The 24,455-nt window shown below is 37.7% G+C and overlaps 1 protein-coding gene across 2 annotated transcripts in view; it reads right to left on the bottom strand.

Annotated features, from left to right (window-relative positions):
* EPHA6 (EPH receptor A6) overlaps positions 1-24,455 on the bottom strand; it is a gene marked incomplete at both ends in the record, with an annotated part of 507,217 nt that overhangs the window by 210,115 nt on the left and 272,647 nt on the right. For both annotated transcript variants that reach the window (XM_082483352.1, XM_082483353.1), the window contains 2 exons: positions 5,153-5,488; positions 14,359-14,514. In XM_082483352.1, coding sequence (XP_082339478.1) covers positions 5,153-5,488; positions 14,359-14,514 — 492 coding nt within the window. The remainder of the gene's footprint in view (positions 1-5,152; positions 5,489-14,358; positions 14,515-24,455) is intronic.

Raw genomic sequence — 24,455 nt, 5'->3', positions numbered from 1 at the left:
TTCTTATCACCTGGGATATATCTGCCAATGGCACACATAAAATAAAATGTATTAGACAGAGGAATCCTGCCAGATTTGCAGTTTTTGAGTCTGCCTGAAAACCTCAGCTAGTCACAGGCTGCAAACACTAGACAGACACAGCAAAACTAGACAGGTCTTTACTACAATGATAGGCTGTGTGTCCAGACAGAGTGAAGTCTTTTATGCCTCAAACTTTGTCCACTGGTAGCGGGTCTTTGATGTCACAGAGACCAGAGCTGCAGAACTGAGGAGGGAGAAAATGAGATTTCCGGGATGCAATGGCAGAAGGAGTATTCGTCTAGTGCAAACTTTCCACCAATGCAGGAAAGACATGCGTAAGGAGCCCATGAATGGAATGATGTCCGTGAAGCGTCCCAAGGCTGGACGGTGATTTTAGGGGAGGTCACTGCTGTGGGACTTGCAGGCGAAAGGTGAGCTGGGGGCTGCCAGCTCGGACTCCCACAGGAGGGACATGATGCGTGCAGATGCAGACCGGACAATGAGGAAACTACTCAGTAAGAGAAACGCTATAGCTACAGAGTGCGGCTCCTCAGTGATGCAGTTGAAATGGTGGACTGAAACGGAGCAGGCTGCAATCTGTCTATATAATCGTGTACTCAGGATATATCATGACTCTATTCCCTCTCTGCACAGTGTAATGCTACCCCCCCCCCCTCTGTTCTCAAGGAACAGAACATATGAATGCCCACTGAGTGAATGTGCATGTGGACTATTATTTGGAAATAGAAGCTATTGCTTTAAGTTCTGTTTGCTTAATTATTCATTATTTACTACTTTAATTATGCATGAAAAACATCAAGTACTTCTGAATTTTCTTTAGGCTATGCAGACTCTAAGGCATGCTAAGAAAGTTAGGTAGTGAGGTGTCCCTTCCATTAGTCATAAGAGAAACATAAATTACAATTCAATATGTAATTCGCTGCTTCTTCACACAATGATTTAAAGTTGATTGAGTACAATTATTTCATACTCAGCATACTTACTGCTGTATAAAACTTTCCCATAAAGAGAAGGCATCCAGGCACTTTTCTGAACAACAGTATTGTTAGACATTTTTTGATGAGGCTTTTTTTGAAAACGTTTTACCTTTCAGTTGTTTACAAATTACTTTAGCAGCGATTTGGGAAAGCACTTAATATATGCTTATGTTCTTCCTTGAACGGGGACTTTTCTTAAGTGTTTTTCTGAGCAGAATCTTGTTCTGTTTATCTGTCCATTTAAAGGAGGGATGATTTTGGTAGCTTAAAACATTTTGAAACAAAGCTACGCAAGAATAGTATATTGCTCACTTCCCTCATCTCTCCATCTCAACATCTACGCTTCCTAACACATCCCTACCCCATCCTTGTTTGCCACACTTGCTGGACAAGACACAGCACGTGCTATGATCATACAGGAACTATATCTATTCTTTCTTTACTGAGTAGCCAACAGACAGGTTAAGTGGTCCGTCAGCTGGCATCTCTAGTCCAGTAAGCAAGTCTTACGTAGTTGAACCTTGCTTTTCAACTTGCAGACCAAATCAACAGCTCGGTGAATCTAAGTGGTCATTTTTCACACTTGAGAGAACATAATATCTGTGAGATCTTTTTCTTTGTTATCGAACTGATGTCGGGTAATGGGTTCACAGTTCTTTACGGTGCCTGACAGACAATGTGACCCCAGAAACTTTGTTTCCTTATGAAGCCCAGGGGGGGAATTCCAACCCATGGATATCAAATTCATGAATACTTGTACAAAATTAATAACTAAAAAAGTCATGAATGCTACCAAGTTCATTTTATATGACTTACATTGTTAGTAATTTTTTTTCGGAATTAGATCAGGTCTGGTAATGCTTTAGTCATCAAATTGCAGGGAGGTTTGCAGGATGCAGTTCACAAAGCCTTTTTAAAGTGTTACTTTCCATAGTTTGCTTGTTGTCATTGTTAGAGCTGAGCAGTGCACTTAATCTTGTTGATGCTGGTGATTGCATGAGGAGGCAGTTAAGATTTTAATATTAGCTGTGGTAGAGCTCTGTGCATAAAGATGAGCCTTAATCACTTTTGAATTAGTTCACTTCTCTTGTCAGCAAATATTCTCCCTCTTTGATGCTCTCGGATTACTCTACTCACTAACTGTGGTAGAATACAATTCTTCAGTTTCTATGGATGTCCACGGTACTCTTCATTGCATTATGTTATTCAGCAATTTCCAACAGCAATATCTTCTTCAAAAAGAGAAAAAAACCCCTGAAGAACAAGCTAGTAATTTTGTACATCTAAAGAAGAATCTGTTACTTTCACATAAACCATGAAAAAGAAAGGGCCACTAGAGGGAAGTAAATCCAATATGCTCAAAGAAAATAAAACGCTAGCTCCTCAGCTACTGAAAATTATTGTAGCTATCAGAATGGTCTGGATTTACAACAGAAGATATTGTTCTATGTTTTTAACAAAGATATGACAACGGAAGAAAACAATTTATATATTTATAAAAAGGTCTAGCACTTCATGCAATGTGTATACCAAAACCACTAAAACAGTATGTATGAAAAAATTACATACAAAAAGGTAGTATGAACATGGGATAAATATGTTGTGTAGGTGTAATTTATTATAGATCTAGATCTTTCATATTAGACACGCATCAAAAGTGAAAAATTGTTTTAAATCAGTATGCTTGGACTTGTGGTAATGCAGTCCTTGTACACGTTACGATATTTTTGATTTGTTGTCACATCGTGTGTATAATGTTGTAAATTTGTTTTATATGACCATGTGCACAAACCTCCAACACCACACAATAAGTACTGTCCATTTCAGGAAAGGAAAGATCGTAACAGTGAGTTTACTGTTTGGTGGTATAGATAGAAAAAGAAATGCAATATAAAGGTGATTAGTTAGTATTTTTGGTAAATATGGCATAGGAAAACTATAAATTGTTTACTAATATCTGGCAAACAATAAAAATAAAAAAGGTCACTAATCCTTTTATCTGAGAACTTCAATGTGATTTATAAACATTAATAAAATCTCTGCATTGTTCTGAAGATTTAATTCTACAGCTTCCTGCGCTGAGGTTAGATACCCTAGCTTTTTCCGTATCACTTCTTATTTATGACTAAAAGTAACTCACAAAAAATGTTTATTGTCCTCTCAATAATTTCCATCACCAAAAACTCCATTAATTTTCTTCCATATTGCGTGACTTGCTCTCTTTTACTTCTATATATAGTTACCGTGCTCATGATTTTATACAACTACACAGTTTGCAAGCCTACAAAAATGGTTTTATCTTTATAACTACATTTTATAGATGCCTCCATTTCATTTATTACAATGCTTTCTCCTGCAAAGCTGTCTTTTTACATCCAAATAAACTGAAAGGTATTCTAGAAATCTGGTCTTAAATTCTCTGAAGCCCTTCCAACAGCATTTTTAGTAACATAAGAATTATTATAGGGAATGCAAGCAGCCTACTTTCTAGAGTTTACTGTCAGTGTGTCACAAATTATAAAAACACTGGTGTTTTCCCTGTTTTGAGTAAACTGCAGTGAAAATCTATATCCTTAAACCAGGAACAGACAACAGCAAAAGACATATTATTTTTTAAAAGCCCACCACTTAAATACACATCACAAGCTGTGTTCACACAGCTGTTAGCCAGTTTAAAAACAAACCACATCTCTGGTGACCTCCACCTGTGCATGCTTGGTGACTTGCATTTGGTACCACGTAACAAAACATCTAAAAATAAGTGTACATAGGAGTAGTTTCTGGCACCATGTTTCTTTCCGTTAATAAGAAAAGAAAAGAGAGATACAGGTTCGCAACACGATACATAGCCTAAGAGCTCAAGGCAATTCTTAGGGCAAGGCATATATCATTAGACATCTTATATAACTAGCTCTTCTGTTAGCATCATCATGTGAACGGTGAGTAGTTTTCATGCTTTTTCTAATCCATTTTCATGAATATTATTAGTATTACCATCATTGTCATTATCATCATCGTCATCACCACAGCAAGCTGTTAATTTTTGTATGCCCAAAGGCAAACAAGTCATTACTTACTCATCAACAAAACTACTTGTCCCAGATACACAAGTAAGGAGATTTTTGCTAGGCTGATCAGTGAAAGAACCCAGGGCCTTCCTACAAGTGGAACATAGGATCCTCCTGTTATTAGCACCTCCTCTCATTAGCACTTTTACTAAATACTTTCATATTATCCAAGGTCTTCTACTCAGAACCATCGTTTTGCCAGTTCAGTTCCTGTTCTACATTAAACACTTCAGCTACAGTTGCAATGTCACTGCACAGTAGGTGAAAAAGATTTCTGGAACAAATGCCAGCAAGGGATAATTTTGAAATAACCTTCTCATCTACGGTAACACAAGCCAGAAGATAACACTGCTATATAGGTTGCTTTGTTGGTAACCTATGATGCTGTTTCCCGGCACAGTAAGTATTTCTAAAGATGGAAGAAGAAAAAGTTGCAGAAATAAACAAAAGTATAGTGCTCTTCTAGTTTCCCATGTTTCTCATAAAGCTCAGCCTCGGACATGAATTTGAACTGAAATCACAGAAGAAAACGTTCAAAAACAATAATGCAAAAAGGACAATTAAAGGAACAAAAAGATCTACTAGGTTACCTGAAGGAAATGGCTCATACAGATGTTGAAACATCTTCAGGGAAGTTGTATTAGTACTACGGAACACGTATATCAAAGAAAGCGAGTTCACTTCCATTTCACCTTTCAATTGTAAAATTGCAATAGATAACCTGTGGTGTTTTACTCTTTCAAAACAGAAATCATAAGGAGAGACTTGGAAAAGCACCAGTGTAGACTCCAGTTCTGATGAACCACTGATACAGTTAGTCTCAGGTAGTTACAGCTTGCACTTATTTTTAAACAGGAAGACATATTTTTGTGCCCTGTATATTGGGGTCATTTAATGCCCTCATCAGCAGAAGCTGGAAGTCGTCACCAAAAGCATTTAAAAATGTGTAACGATCTGCAAATCATCCTAACTTGCTGTCCCAGACTTCCAAGAAACAAAACGATCCCCCTAATAAATGCATAGATGACAGGGGCACAGCAACGGACATGCGGTGCTGGGACTTACCATCTTGGTCTGTGGTAACCGTGATAGCTGTGAACTGCTTGGGAGAGAAACTCAGCTCCGAGACCCCATTTGTGGCTTCTATTTCGAAGGTGTAGTTCACGTGTGACACAAAGTCCAGCACTGTCACAGAAGAATTGATAAGACCCGTGTGCCTGGGGATGAAACGGATACCTCCCCCACAAATCTCACACTGGCTGGTGTCCGACCCACATTTCTTACAGATGACACTGTACGTGAGATCTTTTCTTCCTCCGGTATCACTCGGGGGGCTCCATTCCAGCATGAGAGCTGTTTCATTAATGTTAAAAATGACATTTCTCGGAGCAGAAGGTGGCCCTGCAGAGAAGGAGGGGGAAGCCTGTTAAGTGACAGTTGTCTATTTTGGACAAAAAAACAAACAAACAAACCCACCATGAAAAAATGTATTAGTCTTAAGGCACTTATTTGCAAATAGAAGCTGAGAGTTACGTTTCATTAACAAATTCAATGGAAAAATTATCTAAATACCTACAATCCTTGAAAATTAAGCAAGAATAATAAATAGGTGAGATCATAAAAAGCTGAATAATCTAAATAAATTAGAATTAATTCAGAAATAACTTAAGGCAACATAAAAATGACTTGGGAACGTCAAACGTAGACTTGATAACCCAAATTTGCACTAAATCTCTCTTGATCTTGTGGGATACTGGGATAGAGCTTTAACCACAAAATGTGTTTCCTTATTTTATGTCTAGTAATGTAGGCTTTTCTGATACTTATAATCTTTGATGCCTTATAAGACTTAAATTGAATAATAAATAAATAACAGCTTTGGAATAACTACAAGAGGTAAAATTGTTTGTATTAGTTCCGCAGTGCCAGATATTTTTTCTATCCTTCACTGCTTATCCCCAGGGATTCCTTTGCTGCTGTTCATTAACAGAGTTAGGTGGCAACAGGCCAAGACTATTAGGCACGAGAGACAGTTTACAAGTTTTTTCTTTCCCACCTGGCACCTCATCAGTGTCAGTATAACAGTGAAGACATCAACCTCGCAAGCTAAAGATCTAAAAGGGTGGCTGCAAAGCAGGAGAAAAAAGAATTCTTGAAGACTGTGGGGATGTATGCAAAGATAGAAGCAGCGGGCAGAGAATATAGGGAAGCTCTCAGCTAGCACGCAGGTGGTAAAGCTCTCTCTGTACTGTCAGATGAACCATGAGTGACCCATTTCCCAGGGATCCCACAACAGTCAAGGTATGTCCAACAAGTTTTAAGCTGTTATGCTGACTTACTGTGTAGGATCACACGTAAATCATCTGAGGCTTTATGTATCAGCTTCCACAGCCTCATGGAAGAACTTTACCACCTCATGATTTTTCAGAGAGGAAGTCGTGAAGGAGTGAAGGAAAGGCAGAAATTGTTAAAGGCAGTCTGAATAATCTTATCTCCATTTCTTATTATATCCTCCTTTTTCCACTTAACGTGTTTCAACCAAGTGCTTACAGACACATGGTTTTCAAAAGCAATTTGTATATAAACCCAAAATATGCTCATAAAAATTATGTAAGAAACACAGATTCAGCAAAATGCAAGGCCTTATACTCCAGGTTTTGATATATGCAAGATGACTGTGGTAAACTCAGCTGGTAATATTTGGGGTTTTTTGAGCTGAATGAGTTGAATAAGCTCTTTATTCCCAGCTCTCAACATAAAATCACACTGCACGTGGATTGCTTAGCCAATGGTTAGCAGAACTTTGAAAACTTTCAGCTCACTTTGCAGCTTTTCGTGATTTATACAACCTGCCAGCAAGACTTCAGTATAAAGTTTTGATCGAGATACTGTTCAAACTTCAAGTGAGCTTTTCATTACTTCAGGGCCTCTCAAGCAGACTGAAAGACTATATGAAACATTTGCAAATAACATCAGCTAATTCTTACGCAGAGTGTATTTTACCCAATGAATGGAGTGGCACAGTAAATCTGAGGGAGTCAGATAATTAAAATATCACGATGTCCTTTATAAAAACTTTAAGACAATGAGAGAAGAACTAAACAAAGGAAAAAAAATATTGACCAACACTCTTGTAAATTCCAGTTCAACAGCCTGTAAGGTGAAGGCAGGACCCTGTGCCCAAAGTATGGTAAGACAAATGGTCAGAACTTTGCATTAGGAAGGAAAACAAAATATCAAAGCTCCTCCTAACATTTCCTATATAAGTCAGGATTCCAAATCTCAGCCAAAAAAAAAATAATTAAAAATTTACTACTGTTTTCCTAATCATTCAATTCCATTTTTTTTTTCTTTAAGATCTGCAATTACTACACCACTGACACACTGATTGGATTTTCAAACTTTTAGCTATTTATTTGACTGAACAAAATGTAGTGATTTAGAAAATTAATCCCATGAGTGGTCCTGAAATATGCACCTACACCTGAAATAAATTCATTTATTCAAGTTCTTAATTCTTGAGGATCACCTTCAATCTTAAAATGGACTAGACTTTAAAAGAAAACATGACTACTATATAGTAATAAAGGTCTATACAGTTGTACCTACACATAGCAGCAAGAAGGAATACTAACATTAATGAAGGAAAGAGGTAATAATAGTTGCAGAAAAAACATCACTTCACCAACATGTGTAAGTTTTAAGTGATGCTATTTGTTTACTTATGTGGTATACATGTGGGTATAAAAGCTGGAATGCTTGTAAAGAGAAAAAAGTTTGTATGGCATGGGAGGGATAATGTGCACTAAAATGTGTTAAAGTTTTCTGTGAACTGCAGTTGAACATTTGAGTTGCCTTTTTCTTTCTGGCATTTATTTGAAACTTTAAATAACTGAGACTATGCTTTGATTAAAATGATTTTTGCCCTAAATTAAATGATGACTTAGCTGCTGGATTTCAAGCCCTTCATAATTAAAATATTTGGAGGTGTTACACCACTTTGCACTTTTTTAGTGGACAAGAAAGTTTAAAATATTTTGAATGTGTGAGTATTTATTCATATATCTATCTGTGTAGAGTTCATAGTTAGCAGCCCAAAGTAGTGACCAGTTATTTTTCAGCATATCAAGGAATGATTTAGCTGAATGGTATGTGGCTCATTTGTACTGAAGATTGTTATTTCTGGAACCTGTTAGATGAAAACTGTTTTTGTAATTTGCAATTTTTATGGTCACAGAGAATATTTTGAGTATTTCCTTACTGGTCTTTGACTGTGACCTTGTCATAAGTCTAACACTGAAGCATTTGAAATACTGTAATATCTACTCTTAACAAAATTTGTTAACAAAAGCTAATTATATTGATACATCGTTGTCCAATGGTGTGGAAAACAGAGACGAAGTACAGCCTTGAAGATGTTGATGTGGTCCAAAAGACCCTACAACCTTAGAGTGTCTCAGATTTATAAATCTTTAAACTTCCCATAAAATTACTGTGAGGTTGATGGTTCTAGCTACTATGTAAAACAGTCCTGAGATTGGAATAAGCTAAAACTAGCACAGATTACTTCAGATTCAGTTCTTATTATTTATGTGCAGAAGACAGGAATAATTACGTGTCCTCTAAAAACATGCTGCGAGAATTAAATAATGATTGGTCTTAACAAATTCCCACTGTTAAAACCAACGAGGAGTTTTAGGAATACGGAGGATGAGCCTTAATCGCATTTATGTATGTGCATAAGTTTAAGAGGATCAGTAATCCCCTTGAAATAATTGGTAATACCCATGCACTTAAAACTAAGCATGTGTGTAATTGCTCGAAGGATTTGAGCCAATGTTTTAAAACTGGCTTAAATTTAATCTTACATAAACTATAGCTATTAGGACAATGGGTCACCATAGCTCAGGGGGGTTTTATGTTACTTCATCAATTTTGTCAGGCCAAAACAGGAATTAATGTGAATCTGGGAAATAGGAGAGTTTTGTCTGGCTTTGTCAATTTTAATTTTCTATCAGATTTTTGTTATCAGTAGAAGAACCAATACAGTAAATAAAATACACTTTTAAAAAAAATATTTTTTTTTTTTGTACTGCAGAGTGAGGTTGTTATATTCATGATTTGGAGCTTAATCCTCAATGGTAAGAAAAACCATGAATTATTGTACATTCACATTTCAATGAATAGGGAGAGCATTATCAATTATGTTAGGGATGTCTGAAAGTATATGACTGTCCGCCTGCAAATACTGAAAAAAAGCTCAGACACCCTTCATACTCAAGGCCCCTCATGCCAATTTGCATGACGATTAAATAGCTTTTTAATTGCTGTTAAATTATGCCAGTTAAACTGTGATTTCATGCAAATATTAAGCTGTAATGACATGCAGTGAATCATTTACTAAGATTTAGAACTTGGAACAAAGAGAGACAATTAATTCTAATCCTCAGATTCAGCTAAATTATGTGTCACTGGGCTTTTATGAATGTGGCCTGATTGCTTTGTTATCATTTATAAATTATACAAAGATTATTTGACACATTGCAAAAACTTGGCAGCAATAACCCTTCTGCAGACATCTGTGTGCAAATCTCTCAGGGATTTCCTTATATTGATTTTTAAGGAAAACAAGTACATTGGCGAAAATAAAGGATCATTTCCTCACAGCAAAATTCCTGACTTTGGATTTTATGCAAAAGAGGAAGCCACACTTCAGATGGATGACCATTAAAAAAAATGCAGCTCTTCTGCTTCTTAGATAAAACACAGCCCAAGTGTGAGCGATGTCTTCATTTACAAATTATAATGTAAGAATTATTTCTACACTCTCTGTGGAGTAGACACATCGATGTGTTATGGAGAATCAGGCCCGCTCCACGAGAAACAGGGCTGAGTTTACGCCTCATGCAGTGCTTCACACCTCATCTTGCTTTGCGTATCCTCTCCCTCTGTGAAGGCGAAGTGCATTCTGCCCTTCATGGAAGGAAACAGGAGCAAATCTAGCGCTGCAGAAGTCTAGTTAGGGCAATTAAGTATTTTAAACACTACATAGTGATGACTGCCTGGAAAACACGTTGCTGTTTTTTAAGTGAGAACTGTTCTTTACCAGCTGTTGGACTCTGAGATGTGTGTTATTTGACTACTGAATTTACAGTGGAAGGGCGAAAATTAACCTCCACCTTCTGAGAATACTCAGAATCAGCATCTGGCTGTGCCTCTTGAGTTCATAATTGCTTTTTTATATACATAAATACATACACATAGCATAGATAAGTAGGGTCATTTGGTGTAGAACGCTGTATTACATTTTTTTCTTTTCAGAACTACTTATTCTTTTTCTGTGAGGCAGGCAGGAAGAATGCAAGCCAGTGACTGCAAACCAATACTCGAAGTCTGAGTGTAATGATAAAAATAAATGTGTATATATAAAAATAAAGATAGAGGCAGTAGGGACGAAGGTTTCAAGCATGTTGCTTGATTTTGCTTCTGGAATACAGTGTTGACTCAAAAATAGAGGATACAGTTTGTGGCAGAGGTTACTGAACAGAGCATAAGTTTGTAGGGTTCAAAACTGTTTAAGCAGAACATGAAAAAAGACGCATTCATACTCAGACACCCAATATAAACCTGCCTGCCTTTGACCTTGAAAAGACGGATCAATTCATCCAATTACATTATAGTGGGAAACGTTAGAGTTTATGCACAGTGCAATCTGACAGAGGATTAGATATGATGCTATTCGTTACTCACTGTGTATGCAGAGAGATCACTGATAGAGTACTTGCATATGGCAAAGAAACACAATAAGGAGAAAGAGTAGCAGCAAGAGATTGATAACAAGTGCCAAAAAAAAATGGAAAAAGGCTAGGAGAAAGAAATTAACAATATATCCTAATGTAATTTTCTTTCCTCTAATTAAAATTAGAATTCTATTATGCTTTTCTGCAAAGTGCACACTTCTTTTACAAAATGCAGTTACATGAAGCAAAAATGGGAAATGTACAACTTTGGAAAAGCATACAGTATGCACTTTCACAGAATTAATGAAATAAGATTTGAAGCTCTTCTTGAAAAAAGTGGATGCCTCAAGCTACACTCTTAAATTCATAGTATCTTAAATCAAGGTCCTAATTTTCCATAATGCTGCATATGCAAGTTTTCCAGTACTGAGGAAAAATTCTGGAGTGAGGAATACTGTCTAAGCCTATACAGGAATGATGAGAGAGAATAAAATATCTACCTATCTTAGGAATATTGCTTTGCGGGACTTGGGGAAACAAATAAAATAGGTATGAATACACTTGGTTCAAAATGTTTGCATTTCAAGAAATTTATAAGGGGAATATACTATTCACTCTGTGCTTGATTAAAGAACAACTCTCATTCAAAAAGCCACAAGAAAAAAATCTAATCTGTTATGTCACATCTCAAATGTCAGGATAAAAATTTGCAAATAAACATCAAAAATGCAGACCTGCCCCAAAAGTGGTTATGTAGAAAAGGCATTTTCTTACTGCACAGCCTTTCTCCCTATTTAGTCTAACTGGCTCTTTTGTTTTTCTTCTAAATTTTCAACTCCTTTTATTACAGTAAAGTGTGACAGTTTGGAAGGAACAATCTAAATTCTACTCTGTCTCATATCTGTATGTTTGTTTATTAAATTTAAATTAGCCACATCTGCACAGACCCACCAAAGGCAGTGAGGTTGTACTTATGACAGAAACATAATTTTAATAACTGAGCGCATAATTTGAAAGCAGTGGGGCTAAAGATATCACTTAGGGAATAATTTGGCCTTCAGACTCTTCATTACTGATGACATGCAAGAAGATAAGAATGCAGTCTGCCTGTCAAGAGTCTCGGTGTCATTTGCAGAGCTGACAATTAGTGAAATAATCATCATCGTAGGTATAAGATGAATATATCTGCTGTTACAGCCAATGAAGTACTGATACCTTACAGTCTAGGCTGAATGAGAGGCAATGCATGGTGGCACTGAATCAAGAGCAAGACAGAAACTAGAATGTGGCTCACCATCTCCTTTATTATTTCTTATTTCTCCCAAGTTGGGGTGAGATGGGGCACTGGTACCTCTCTTGTGGTTCATTTCTTCCCTGCATCCACTCACGTGGTTGCTTTGGCTGACATCCTAAGAAGGGACGGAGAGGTCTGGCAGCAAGTCTTCCCTGACAGTTTTCAGCCAAAGCAGCTCTCAGCACCCCACTTTTGTTGGGAAAGCACTGGGGTGTTGTACGTACCTGCTCCCTGATGCCACATGGCTCTCATGCTCCTCCCTATCTTATCAATACTAATAAGTAGAGGGGCTTAAAATTGTGCCCTGAAAGATAATTATGGAAACATAATGCCATGTATGAGTATTTTTTTCAGAGAAGAACTGTCTTTTTGGAGATGAAAAATCAATGACATAAATAATATGGAACCACATCTGCATAATGCATGAATGAAACCATTTTTCTAAGCATGAAACTGTCAAGAGCTCCTGGGATGTGTGTTAGTTCTATGGGTAAGTTTTTAATGGCCTGTGCTTCAGGCATTCATTTGAGTGGAATTATTTGTAATCACCGTTTTCCTGCGGGAAGTCTGGAACAATACTGTTTATTCCCTTGCATATTGTGTGCAAAAACATAGGCCTATGTGCCTTGCTCCAGAGTGAACTGACAGCAGATTGTGTGTGTTGGATTAGGGTGCCTCTCTGAACCCCATGTCCCTTAACTAGCTGGAGGCTGGGATTTAGCCTTCCCATCTGAAAACGCTATGGTTAGATTAGACAACTTTCTGCTAAGCGCCTTGGACCTAAGGAATGCCATTTTTGGCGACCATCATTCCCATTTGTTGGAAGGACAATGCCTTGGTGTACCTAACGACCTCAAAATTACAGAGTGCCTATGACTTCATAAATCAGCTCCAAACTACCCAGTATATTCCAAATTTGCCCAGTACAGTGCCATTTGGAGAGACCAGAATGAGCACAAGTAGTAGTCCAATTCTCCTAGTGTCAGCTCAGTTATTTTTATATGGTGCTGTCTTACGCAGTTTAAAGATTGCAAAATTATGACTATACACATGGTTATTGCAGCAGTACTTTGTTTTCATGTTTTCATCTCAAGCTTTTTGTATACTTTATCTGTTAAAATACTTCATGCATTTAACATGTTAATTTTTTTCGAATTACCTTAACAAGAGGACTGTGGCAAAAAATGTACTTGAATCAAATCCTCCACCAAAAGAACTAACAAAATGCTACACAGAAAACTGGGTATCTTAGGAAATCTGCAAACAGATTTTAATTGTCTTTATTAAGTAATAGGATTTTATATGTAAATATAGTATTTCACCCACAGTTTTTCAACTGCTGCTGTTTGTTCCCAGTTTTGAGATTAAACAGATATAGTTGCTTTATGATCAATAAATGAATCACAGTGAGTAATGAACCACGTATCAAAATCTATGAGAAATATTTCATTAAGTGAAAAGAAAATTCATGCTTTATATTTCTAGACATGAGCACATTGACCAAAGTAATAAAATTCTCTTCTCAGTCAAAATTTCTGCCCCTAGATTACTGGGCATCAGTTTTGTCTTAATTAAAATTTAGGTTAGTCAAAAATCATAAAGTGTTGTATTTTAAAAATTACCAAAAAACCTAACGGATTTTCATTATCACAGTTGTGTATGAGGGAATAACTCTCTGTTGAAAGAAGATGATATGCAAGAAAGTTTAATTATATCTCCTTCTGATTGGATACATCTTTTGTCCTTTGTTTTTATGATTTTCTTGTCTTTTCAGAGAGTTAATCTTTATCGGATTGCATTGGGATATTTGTCTTATAATTTTCATTTAAATCTGGGGAGACAGAAGAGTATGTCATATCATTTTCTCTTTACATGACTCCTCATTTTTTTTGAAGTTTTTGTACAAGCGTATTTTAATATATTTAAAATACATACTGGTAGTTAAGACTTAACATTGTTATCTATATGACTGATCTGTATTACTGATTATCTCTCAGAACTACAAGTTAAAAAAATCAACAAAGCACCAAAGTAAGAAACATGCCAGTATTTTTCAGAGACTCCTAGATTAAATAGAAATCAGATGTTTAAATTCAGATTTTAAAAATCTCTTTTGGTTATCTTGAATGGGTTTCTTCACAAAATGTACAAACTCATGTCATTTTTTTAAAACACAAAAATAAATAAATGAGACACAGGAAAAGAGAATTGCAGACCCTGGAACTGATCAGACTTACGGGTACATGCCATAGTTGGTGGGTCCTTTTCAGCTCTGAAGTAACCTTTCTCACACTGACAGACAGAAGTTGCTTCTACATAAGTCAAACTGTGTGGAGGGCACTTGGAACACTTTACATTTCCAGCAAATGCTTTATAGAATCCAGGCCTGCAAGCTGCAAAACAAGAAAATAAGTTTCATTAATAGAAGCAAGATTTGGTCAAAAGTAAAATCTGTTCCATGCAGCTATAATGCACCTTCTTTCCTTTCCAACCTATATATATATGCTATTTTGATCATACAATTCTTCACAGTTTTTATTTTGGTATACGGACTTAAAAAAAAAAATAAAATCTGTTCTTGGTATACAGTAGGAAATTATTAAAAGAGACAGCTTCCAAATTTACAGACAGTCCTCACTGCTGCTTGAAATTGTTATCTGGACAACTTCAGTAATATCACTAAACAAAAGCACAATATCTATGTTTTATGTAGGTTCCATCTGTTAATAAGAAAGAGCGAGATAACTTCTTATTGCCAAAGCTACTTATAAGGTTTCCTTATTTAAGTAATGGAGACTTGCAATGCTTAATATGTTTACCCTTGCAATGCCTTGATGAGACAAGGACGACATCCCTATATATTTACAGATGGGTCTGACTTGCCTACAGCCCCCTGTGAAGCCTCTGAAAGAACACCCAGCCTCTGACAGCTGGGTCCTCTGCACCCTCTTGGTCTGAGAGGCTGGGAGGTGCTGCTATAACCACCTTCAGCAAGGTAGGAAGGAGATGCTGATACCGTCTAGCACAAAATACCACAAGCTTAAGACTACTCTTAATTGTGTCAGGGAACAACCTGGATAGGAGCTGCGCTGGGGTTGGGGGATGTTGTGATGGTCAGAGCTCACCGTGCCCCCAGCTTCTTCGAGCAGGGGTCCCTGCTGTTCCTAATCCCAGAACAATCTTACATGTCTTTATGCTGACCTTTAAAGCAGAATCATTTCGTTAAAATAAATCTTATCATAAATCTGCCAGGTTTGCATTCTGAAATATTATTTTAAAACTATCCTCAGACATCATCACACATGTTTAAACAGAGATTTCTTTCATTCTCCTGCCAGCTGCCACTTTTATACATGCCGGCATGAATTGCAGTTACTGTCTTCTGGTTTCCTAATCCGAAAACAGAACCGAAACAAATGAAAGAGCAACTCAAACATGTATACACTGTACAGACTCATATTCCTTCTGACTTCTCCAGCAGTACAATGGAAATTGTTGCTATAAATATCATTTCAATGATCCGTGTGGCTTTTTCTCATTTTGACATACTCAAGACTATTTTCTTTACGTTGCTAGAGACACTAGGCAGTACTTCCTTCTCTTGTAACACCACAAAATAACAATATTACAATGAGGTGTTCTTTAAAAATTACCCCAAAGTATGCATTTTACGGATTCATTATCAGTTCATATTGAGTTATTAAAAATTATTAACTCATAGATAACATATACACAGATCAGTTTTGCTTCTGATTCTAAAAGTCTTGCTTGATATAAAAGCAGTTTCAGTTGTAGATGAGGCAAAAGGAGTGAGAAGATGGGACTGGAAAAGATAATAGTTGATTGCCTATCTGAATCCAAGGGCAAATTTTTCAAATGTAATTTTAAGAGCTTAATTTTGACCCAAAAATTTCAGCCATTGTCCTCCCGGTGTGTTCTGACTTTGCTGAACAGACATTAGGGAGGAATCCTGCCCTGCTGTCGCTAATGGAAAAAAACAATATATTTCTGGTGTTAGAGATAAGAAGGGTGGGAACAGCAGGGATTCTTCCCTTGAAAGAAGGCTACTGGTCTGATATAATTGTGATTATAGTGAGTGGTAATTTTCTACTGATTGGAAAGACAGCAGGTTTGGTGCATGGGTGAAGGCAGCATAGGCTGTAGGCACTGACTCCTCTTAGCTTCTCTGGAAGGAAGTGAGAGAGAAGGTAAGGCAGAACTGGGGAAGGGTGTTATGCTTGCTTGCTCCTTTCTTCTTGTCTCATGCACAAATCCTGCCCTGGCTTATCTAAGGCTGAATATTAAATTTGTGCTTTTAATAGCTACCTTTCACACACGTGGTGCGATATAAAGAAGTTTGTGATTAAAGAGTTGGCAATTCCAGGTTACGGTTTCAGTCAAAGCAAAACGAGTGCTCTTTAAAACCCTTATTATTTCCGAAATTCATGTCTGTCAGTTCTGAAATCATTCCTTCTTCCCTTCTGTCCCCCAAATGACAAATCTCTTTGAATCAAAGACACATAGTATTCTCTTTCATGAGAAATATTTTGTTTAAATTTCAAGCGGTTCACTATTCAAAAATAAAAAGGAGAAGATTAATTTCCAATTTAAAAAAGTAAATGTTTTACTCTGAAATGTATTCTGTAATGGATTTAAAACAATATGGTTTTGATATGGTATGTCTCTTAAAAGAAAGCACATGTATACTCACGGAAAAGATGGGGGGAAAAAAAAAGGATGAATAAGATCATTTTAATCCTTTTGAAGCCAATCCAAATACATTTATCCATTAAGCCAGGTATGTACCATGAATTCGGAGGCAGAGGAAGATATCGGGGAAGCTTTTCTATGAATAATTTATAAAGCTATTGATAACCCACTGGTCATCCAAATGTAGAATCACACAACCATGATTACTGGATACTTTCAAATAAAAAACAGCCGTTCATCAACAAGATAAAATAACATAAGCTGAAACCCCCCAAATGATCACAAGCTTGGGATAGCTCACCTCTCTGGATAACTCAGTGCTGATTGCCAACATTCAAGGTGAAAGAAAATAAACTGTTACTCTATCAAAATCAATGACTATGCAGCATGAGTCTGAAATACAGCACTTTAGCTGCCGTACATATCTAAGCTCAGATTCTGCTAAAAAATATTGTGTTTCAGTGGCACAATTAACAACAGGAATTGCTAAATTTACTATTTTCCACGGAAAATTTGCAAGCACTAGAGTTACTACCCAGTAAAAGCTCATTTAGGAAATGCCTCAATTGCTATGATTTCAGAGATATGCCTCCCTCTGAAGAAAAGAAGAATATCTCTGTTCCTTTGGCCTCAGGTGTCTTCATGGAGCTTAAGGCTGTATAAGACCACTGTAAGCCCACTGTAGCTCACAGCAATTCCAATTAACATTTACAGGAAAATTGCACAAAGGACTTAATGGTATATGCATTCCATTGTAATTTCCAGTTTATGCATAACAGTTTGTAAACCTGGGGTTGTGCTATGTTCTACTATGAGACTGCAGATTGCATTACTGCATGTAAATCACTGTGTGTGACCGCAGGTTGTGGTATCAAATCATACACGAGCACTAGATGTATTCAACTTTAGAGTCCTGAAGTCACATGCTATCTAAAATAAGGATTAGGATATGACTCTAAAGAGATTAATCAACAAGCTCACTTACACGCTTAATGTTAACCAAGTTCCTCAGATTTTGCCTAGCTTCCTATTATTTCTATTGTTTATTCTCCTGTAGCGGTTTCAGCCACACAAAATTACTTAGTGCACAAATTACTTAGTGCACAAAAATGCCTGATGGGCAGTTTGCAATCAGAAACTCAGAAAGTTATAGATGAGTTGTGGTTTTGTATTTGGAGAAGACAAAAAGCCAGCTTTCCCATGCAAAATTGTACCCTATGTAAATATATTACAAGTAAGTTAAAAGTTTGTTGAGATCTTTATGTACACAGAAAGTTTCATTTTGTGTGGGTTGATAAATCAGTATTTTTCAAAGTATTTCTCATAACATTTTCTTCACTCAGTTAATAGCTATTGCATCTACCATTTTCACAAATTATTTGTGCATACGTTAATGCAGACTCAAATTCAAACTACTAAAAACTCCTGTCTGGAAAAGTTTCTAATGATGACTATTCAAAAAAACCTAAAGTTTGTTTTTATCTTTGTTACCACATTTTTTTCTAACTTCCAAATCACTGGGAGGTATCTTATTTTCCCTAACGTTATCTAACAGAAGTGACTTTGTGAGTTACTAATTATACGAACTGTATGAGATTTGACTTTTGTAAAGCCTGGGGGAAGATAATATATTGTCTTAATGGTTAAGTAATTAGCAGGGTATCTGAATGAACAATTCAAAGACACTAAAGTTTTCTCCAATGAAATAACAGAGATCATGCAGAGAAGCACTGATAATTTAATTGGCTTCAAAAAAGATAACACGTTTATAAATGTGCTTTACTACAGTTTTATCAGGATTTGACTATAAGGTTTTTAAACTATAGAAACTTTGTAATTAATATAATTTTCATTATTTAATGTTTAATATATGGAATTTAGTTTTGTTTGTATTATACATAGATTCATATGAAGAGAAATTAATGCTACGCAAAACTCCGGTGAACTCTTAAAGAAAGTGATTCATCGCTTGCCAGCCTCCCAGTCTGGGCAGAGAGTAGAAGGCGGCATTTATCAAGCAGCTGCAAAACAGTTTAGCACTTTTGATGTTATTTGCAGGGGTATTGAAGCAAACTGGAAAAACTGTAGAGGTGCATTGTACACTCACTGCCTAAAACGATGTATGATCTTAGCTGTTCCAAACAGGATGGTACATGTGTGGTGCAAGACGCTGTGGGAAGCTGCCCATCCCCGTGCATGGCTGCATGGTCAATCTATGGCTGTTACCACCCCTGAGGGCCGCGAGCGCATCCCCCTGCCAGGGCTTTAGCTGTGGGGCTCAGGGCCAGCTCAGAGGCAGTGCAGCTGAGGGCGGCCCTATCCCACTGGGGCCATGGGGAAAGGCTCCCTGGCAGAGTGGCCATGAGGGTGACCTCTGCCTGTGGGAGCTGCTTTTGGCTGAGGGCTTGGTGCCTGCCTTGGCTACAGCTCCTCTGTGGCACGGCCCTGCCCTTCCCTGCCTGGCCATGGGCCCTGCTGAGCTTGGCCCACCTGCGGACCGACATTCTGGCCCAGCCCACCACCAAAGGTCCAAGATGGTGGGACAGGCCCTACCCGGCCGACATTGGGGAGCACCCTGCCACTACTGGCCCCCAGGGAGGTGCTGGCCAGGTGCTGCCCCAACACCCTAAACCAATAGCTGTGTATATATATTATAACAAGTGCAGACAAAGACATACTTCACTGAGATCCAGGCACATTTACAAATCCAGGGGAAGGCTGACCTCTGTGTAGGCTGGTGGGCTGCAGGGCCTGGTTTTGTGGTGTTATTCAGGCAGTGAGGAGGGAGGCCTTCATCTCGTGCTGGATGGGTGGGTATTTTTAAGGATCTTTTGAATTGTCCAGTAAATAAGGTCATGGGTCGATTAGTACAAAATGCACTTGTGGACTTCCTTGCAGAAGAGTCTTCACTGCTCGATACTGTCATGGCTATTAAATTCTTCCCCAATGTGGGGGATGGGTGGTGGTGGTGGTGGAGGAGGGCAGTATGATGCATAGACACGAAATCTGGAAGATGCAAATGTGGTGCTCATCTTTGTGGTCATGAACCTTGTTGATTTAAAGAAAAAGGGGCATTTTCACTGCTCTGTGGCAGTATGTCATTGTAAAATAAAGAAGTTGATTCCAGTTTTCAGTTGTTTCCATTTTACAACACCTGAATCAATCATTGCCAAGTGAGTTGAAGTAAGGAGAGTCCAAGACAAACTTAGGAGCAACTTTTAGGTATGTCTGACATTTGTTGGTCTGTGTGTGGGAAGACATTTCTCATGAAAATTTTTATAGGTTGCTAAGAACTCATCAATCAAATTAAAATACAGACGACTGTTGTCATTTACAATGAATGGCAACCATCAGTAACTGTGGAAGAGGTGGTCTAATCTTTCTGAAACACGTAATTTGGTATGCTTTTCCACCTCATATATTTTTTTAAATTGCTTACTGAAAACCAGTAATGCACCATGAGGCTGACATCTTTCATATTTGTTATATTCTGTCAATATATAATTGTTCCAATTTTAAAGTCCTCTTACCCCTCTGGTATCTGGTCGCTTTATAAAAAGGACAATCCAATAAGGCCTGTTCTATTCTACCACTGTGCAGGAACAAGGAACTATAATATTATTTTAACCAATTTATATTTCAGTAAAAGTATATAGAAAAGAATGAAAAATTATATAGAAAAGAATAAGAGAAAAGAATGTAACAAAAGATGCACATTGTCTATTACAAAAGGCAGAACAATTACCAAATTAAGACTAGGATATTGCAGAGTTAGGACAATGAAGCTATGATGACAGCCTTTGAATGTAAGTACTATCTGATTAAGTAATCTCATGTGTTTTCTTTCTTCACATGATCCTTGTTTCATTCAGCTCATGAATGGACTGTGAGAAAAGAGAGGGGATTCACTTTGGGTTCTGTTCAAACTGATAGTGAAACTATGCAGGACAAGTTGCTAGAAACTTGAGGTATCATGAATAACCCATTGGAGGAAGACCAGCCATGATAGATTATAAATTATGGAACATGCTGGTTAGTTGAAACAGCAAGAATAAACGACATGATATATTAAGAAAGCAAGGCTCTAGTTTGGTTTAGTTCCTACAGATGGTAAGGAGAGGACAACAGACACCCCTAGAAAACTTAGTGACAGAATGACCCATCTTTTGGGGGACAAGAGACTGATTTTCATCTTTTGTTTGAAGTAAATTTGATGGATTATGTTTCTGTGTACTTTGGTATGCACTTAAATGCATCCCTGTTTGTATGCACCAGTCAATCTCTTCCCTTGCCAGTATCTTCTGCTCTCTAATATTTCTGTTCTTTGAGATGGAGAACAAACAAGAGCATTACTCACGCACTTGATTTGGAGAGGAACAAGGGAGAGGAAAAAAAAGAGGAAGGTACAAGGCTGCTTCCTCAAGCATAACTACATACTGAAGATAGGTAAATGAAATTAATTGTTCTTTCTCTTTATGATAATTCTTTTTTTTTTCCTCAGTGACTTATTTTCTCTCATTCCTATATTTAAATCTTCTATTAAGGTTGTTTATTAAAATGATTAGAAGAAATTACAGAAGAGATAATTGGTATATATCAAACAATATTTTCAGTTCACATCAATGAAGTTTTTCTCTATAAAACATTACAATACAATACAATAACTTGAGCAGTGATTCAGGTCACACCATATTTTTAAATCGTCTGTGGTTTATTAAAAAAATTCACACAGACAAGGAGAACAGTCAATGATATTAATTTTATCATTGCCTGTCACACTAGATACAATTCAATAGCTTGTCAAAGAGCTGGGATCTGTACTATACAGCACAGGTGAATACTATTCTGCACTTCTTAAGGAACTGTCAGCTACTCCTCAAAGACTTTTAAGTTGGCAACTAAAGACTTTTGATAACAACAAAGAGAAACACCTTGTTTGCCACTGAGGTGACTCAAATAGATGTTGCAGTGCAAAACCAAATTATCTTACTAAACTTAACTTTTCACATAGAGAGCAATAATTACTCAGTGACTTAAGCTGCTTGTCATAGTGTTGCTGGAGCTTATCATTGCCTAGTAATAGAAGGATTTTCAAAGATCTGGGAGGAAGACTGTCCGTATTCTGGCTTCCCCTTAACTTAGAGGCAAGATGGAAACAAGTAACAGTGTAGGAATAATACACGTAACTGGTGCTCTTTTCTTTGTTAATCACAGGCAGAATGATACTTTCAGAGGTTGCCTACCCATTGTATTTGTCACCATATTTACAGATTTTTCCTGAAGGTGTATATTCTATATTGTTAAGCTCTTGTTTAAAAAATCTTGACTATGGACTCATTTTGTATTTTCAAAAAAAATGAAAAAGAGCATCCTAAACTCTTTCATATAGACTAGATTTAAGAACATGATTCTAAATGCATAGATACTAATCAAATAAAGAGATGGAAAATGTTTTCAATACTGACAAAACTTTGTTTTTCACTTAATTCTTAGAACTAGCTGAATTTTTTTTTTTTTACAAAACTAATATAGTAAATGAATTTTACTACTACAACACATAGATGGCAGGTAAGAATGTTTCAGTATGCATGAATACAAAATTGAAAAAATTATAAGTAGCTGAAAAGAGGCTCATTTGATTGGAAATATCAAGCATCGAAACTACAGATCAAGACCTTATCCATAAAAGTAAAAGCTATTCATAATACAGGCTAGACTGCTTTACAGAGGGTCTGCAACCTTTTAAAATTACCCCTTAAACACATTTTATAAACTGTACTGATAAGCCAATACAGTTAATGTTTTTGAGAAAGTTTCTATATTTCAACTTATTGCAACTTACTTTGTGTGTGTTCAGCTGAGATACGCCTTCCTAAAGGGGGAGTCATAGATGACTACAACTTCATTTTATTAGGTCCTTTTATGTACGCCTGTATAAGCTCTGACAGTGAAAAACAAACTCAAGCTAAAATCAAAAGAAAAGCAGCTTTCATGCCACTTAGACATGTTTGGAAGAAATTAGTGATTATCCTCTGACTAGTGAAGATGTGTCAGTGATTTGAGACAAACATATTTGTTTATGGCATCTGAGTCAATAAAAAGGCTGCCTAGGTAAAAAGCAGAAGCTATTAGAATGGGAAGACTCTAGTTTTTAACTGCACGGACACTGCACTACCACATTACTGCAGCACTGCATTACTGGCATTATCATGGGAAACAAGCATTAAAAAAAACACGTATGAACTTTGCAAACTTTGGCTCAAAATTTTCAAGCAGGACCACCAAAGCTGTTTCACTACTTATAGTGGCAATGATTTCTGATTCATAGAATCATAGAATAATTTGGGTTGGAAGAGACCTTCAAAGGTCATGCAGTCCAACCCCCTGCAAGGAGCAGGGACACCTTCAACTAGATCAGGTTGCTCAGAGCCCCATCCAACCTCACCTTGAATGTTTCCAGGGATGGCACATCTATCACCTCTCTGGGCAATCTTCCACTGTTTCACCACCCTCATTGTAAAAAATTTCTTCCTAATATCTAGGCTAAATCTACCCCCTTTTAGTCTAAAACCATTACCCCTTGTCCTATCACAACCAGCCCCGCTAAAACGTTTGTTCCCATCTTTCCTGTAGGCCCCCTGTAAGTACTGAAAGGCTGCAATAAGGTCTCACTGGAACCTTCTCTTCTCCAGGCTGAACAACCCCAACTCGCTCAGACTGTCCTCATAGGAGAGGTGCTCCAGCCCTCTGATTGTTTTTGTGGCTGTCCTCTGGACTCACTCCAACAGGTCCACATCCTTCCTGTGCTGAGGGCTCCAGAGCTGGATGCAGTACTCCAGGTGGGGTCTCACAAGAGTGGAGTAGAGGGGCAGAATCACCCCCCTCAGCCTGCTCACCACGCTTCTTTTGGTGCAGCCCAGGATACAGTCAGCCTTCTGGGCTGCAAGTGCACCTTGTTGGATCACATCCAGCTTTTCATCCACCAGTACCCCCAAGTCCTTCTAGGCAGGGCTGCTCTCAATCTCTTCATCCCCGAGACTGTATTGACATCGGCGGTTGCCCTGACCCAGGTGCAGCACCCTGAACCTGGCCTTGTTGAACCTCATGAAGTTCACACGGGCCCACATCTTGAGTTTGTCCAGGTCCCTCTGGATGGCATCCCGTCCCTCAGGCCTGTCAACCACACCACTCAACTTGGTGTTGTCCACAAACTTGCTGAGGGTGCACTCGATTCCACTGTCTATGTCATTGATTAAGATATTGAGCAGTGCTGGTCCAATACGGACCCCGATGGACACCACTTGTCACCGATCTCCATCTGGACATTGAGCCATTGACCACTACCCTCTGGATGCAACCATGGAACCAGTTCCTCATCCAGTGAACAGTCCACTTATCAGATCCATATCTCTCCAATTTAAAGAGAAGAATGTTGTGGGGGACCGTGTCAAAGGCCTTACAGAAGTTCAGGTAGATGACATCCATAGATCTTCCCTTGTCTCCTGATGTAGTCACTTGTCCTGGTTCTGGTGGGAGTAGGGTTAATTTTCCCAAGGAGCTAGCCCAGGCCACAGGCATTTCATACCATTTGAGGCCATGCCCAGTCTGTATCCGGGGAGCTGGC

Source organism: Vanellus vanellus (assembly GCF_965231255.1).
Source record: "Vanellus vanellus genome assembly, chromosome: 1".
Taxonomy (NCBI): domain Eukaryota; kingdom Metazoa; phylum Chordata; class Aves; order Charadriiformes; family Charadriidae; genus Vanellus; species Vanellus vanellus.
The sequence above is the reverse complement of the archived record's forward strand: the minus strand, read 5'-3'. Positions and strand labels throughout refer to the sequence as shown.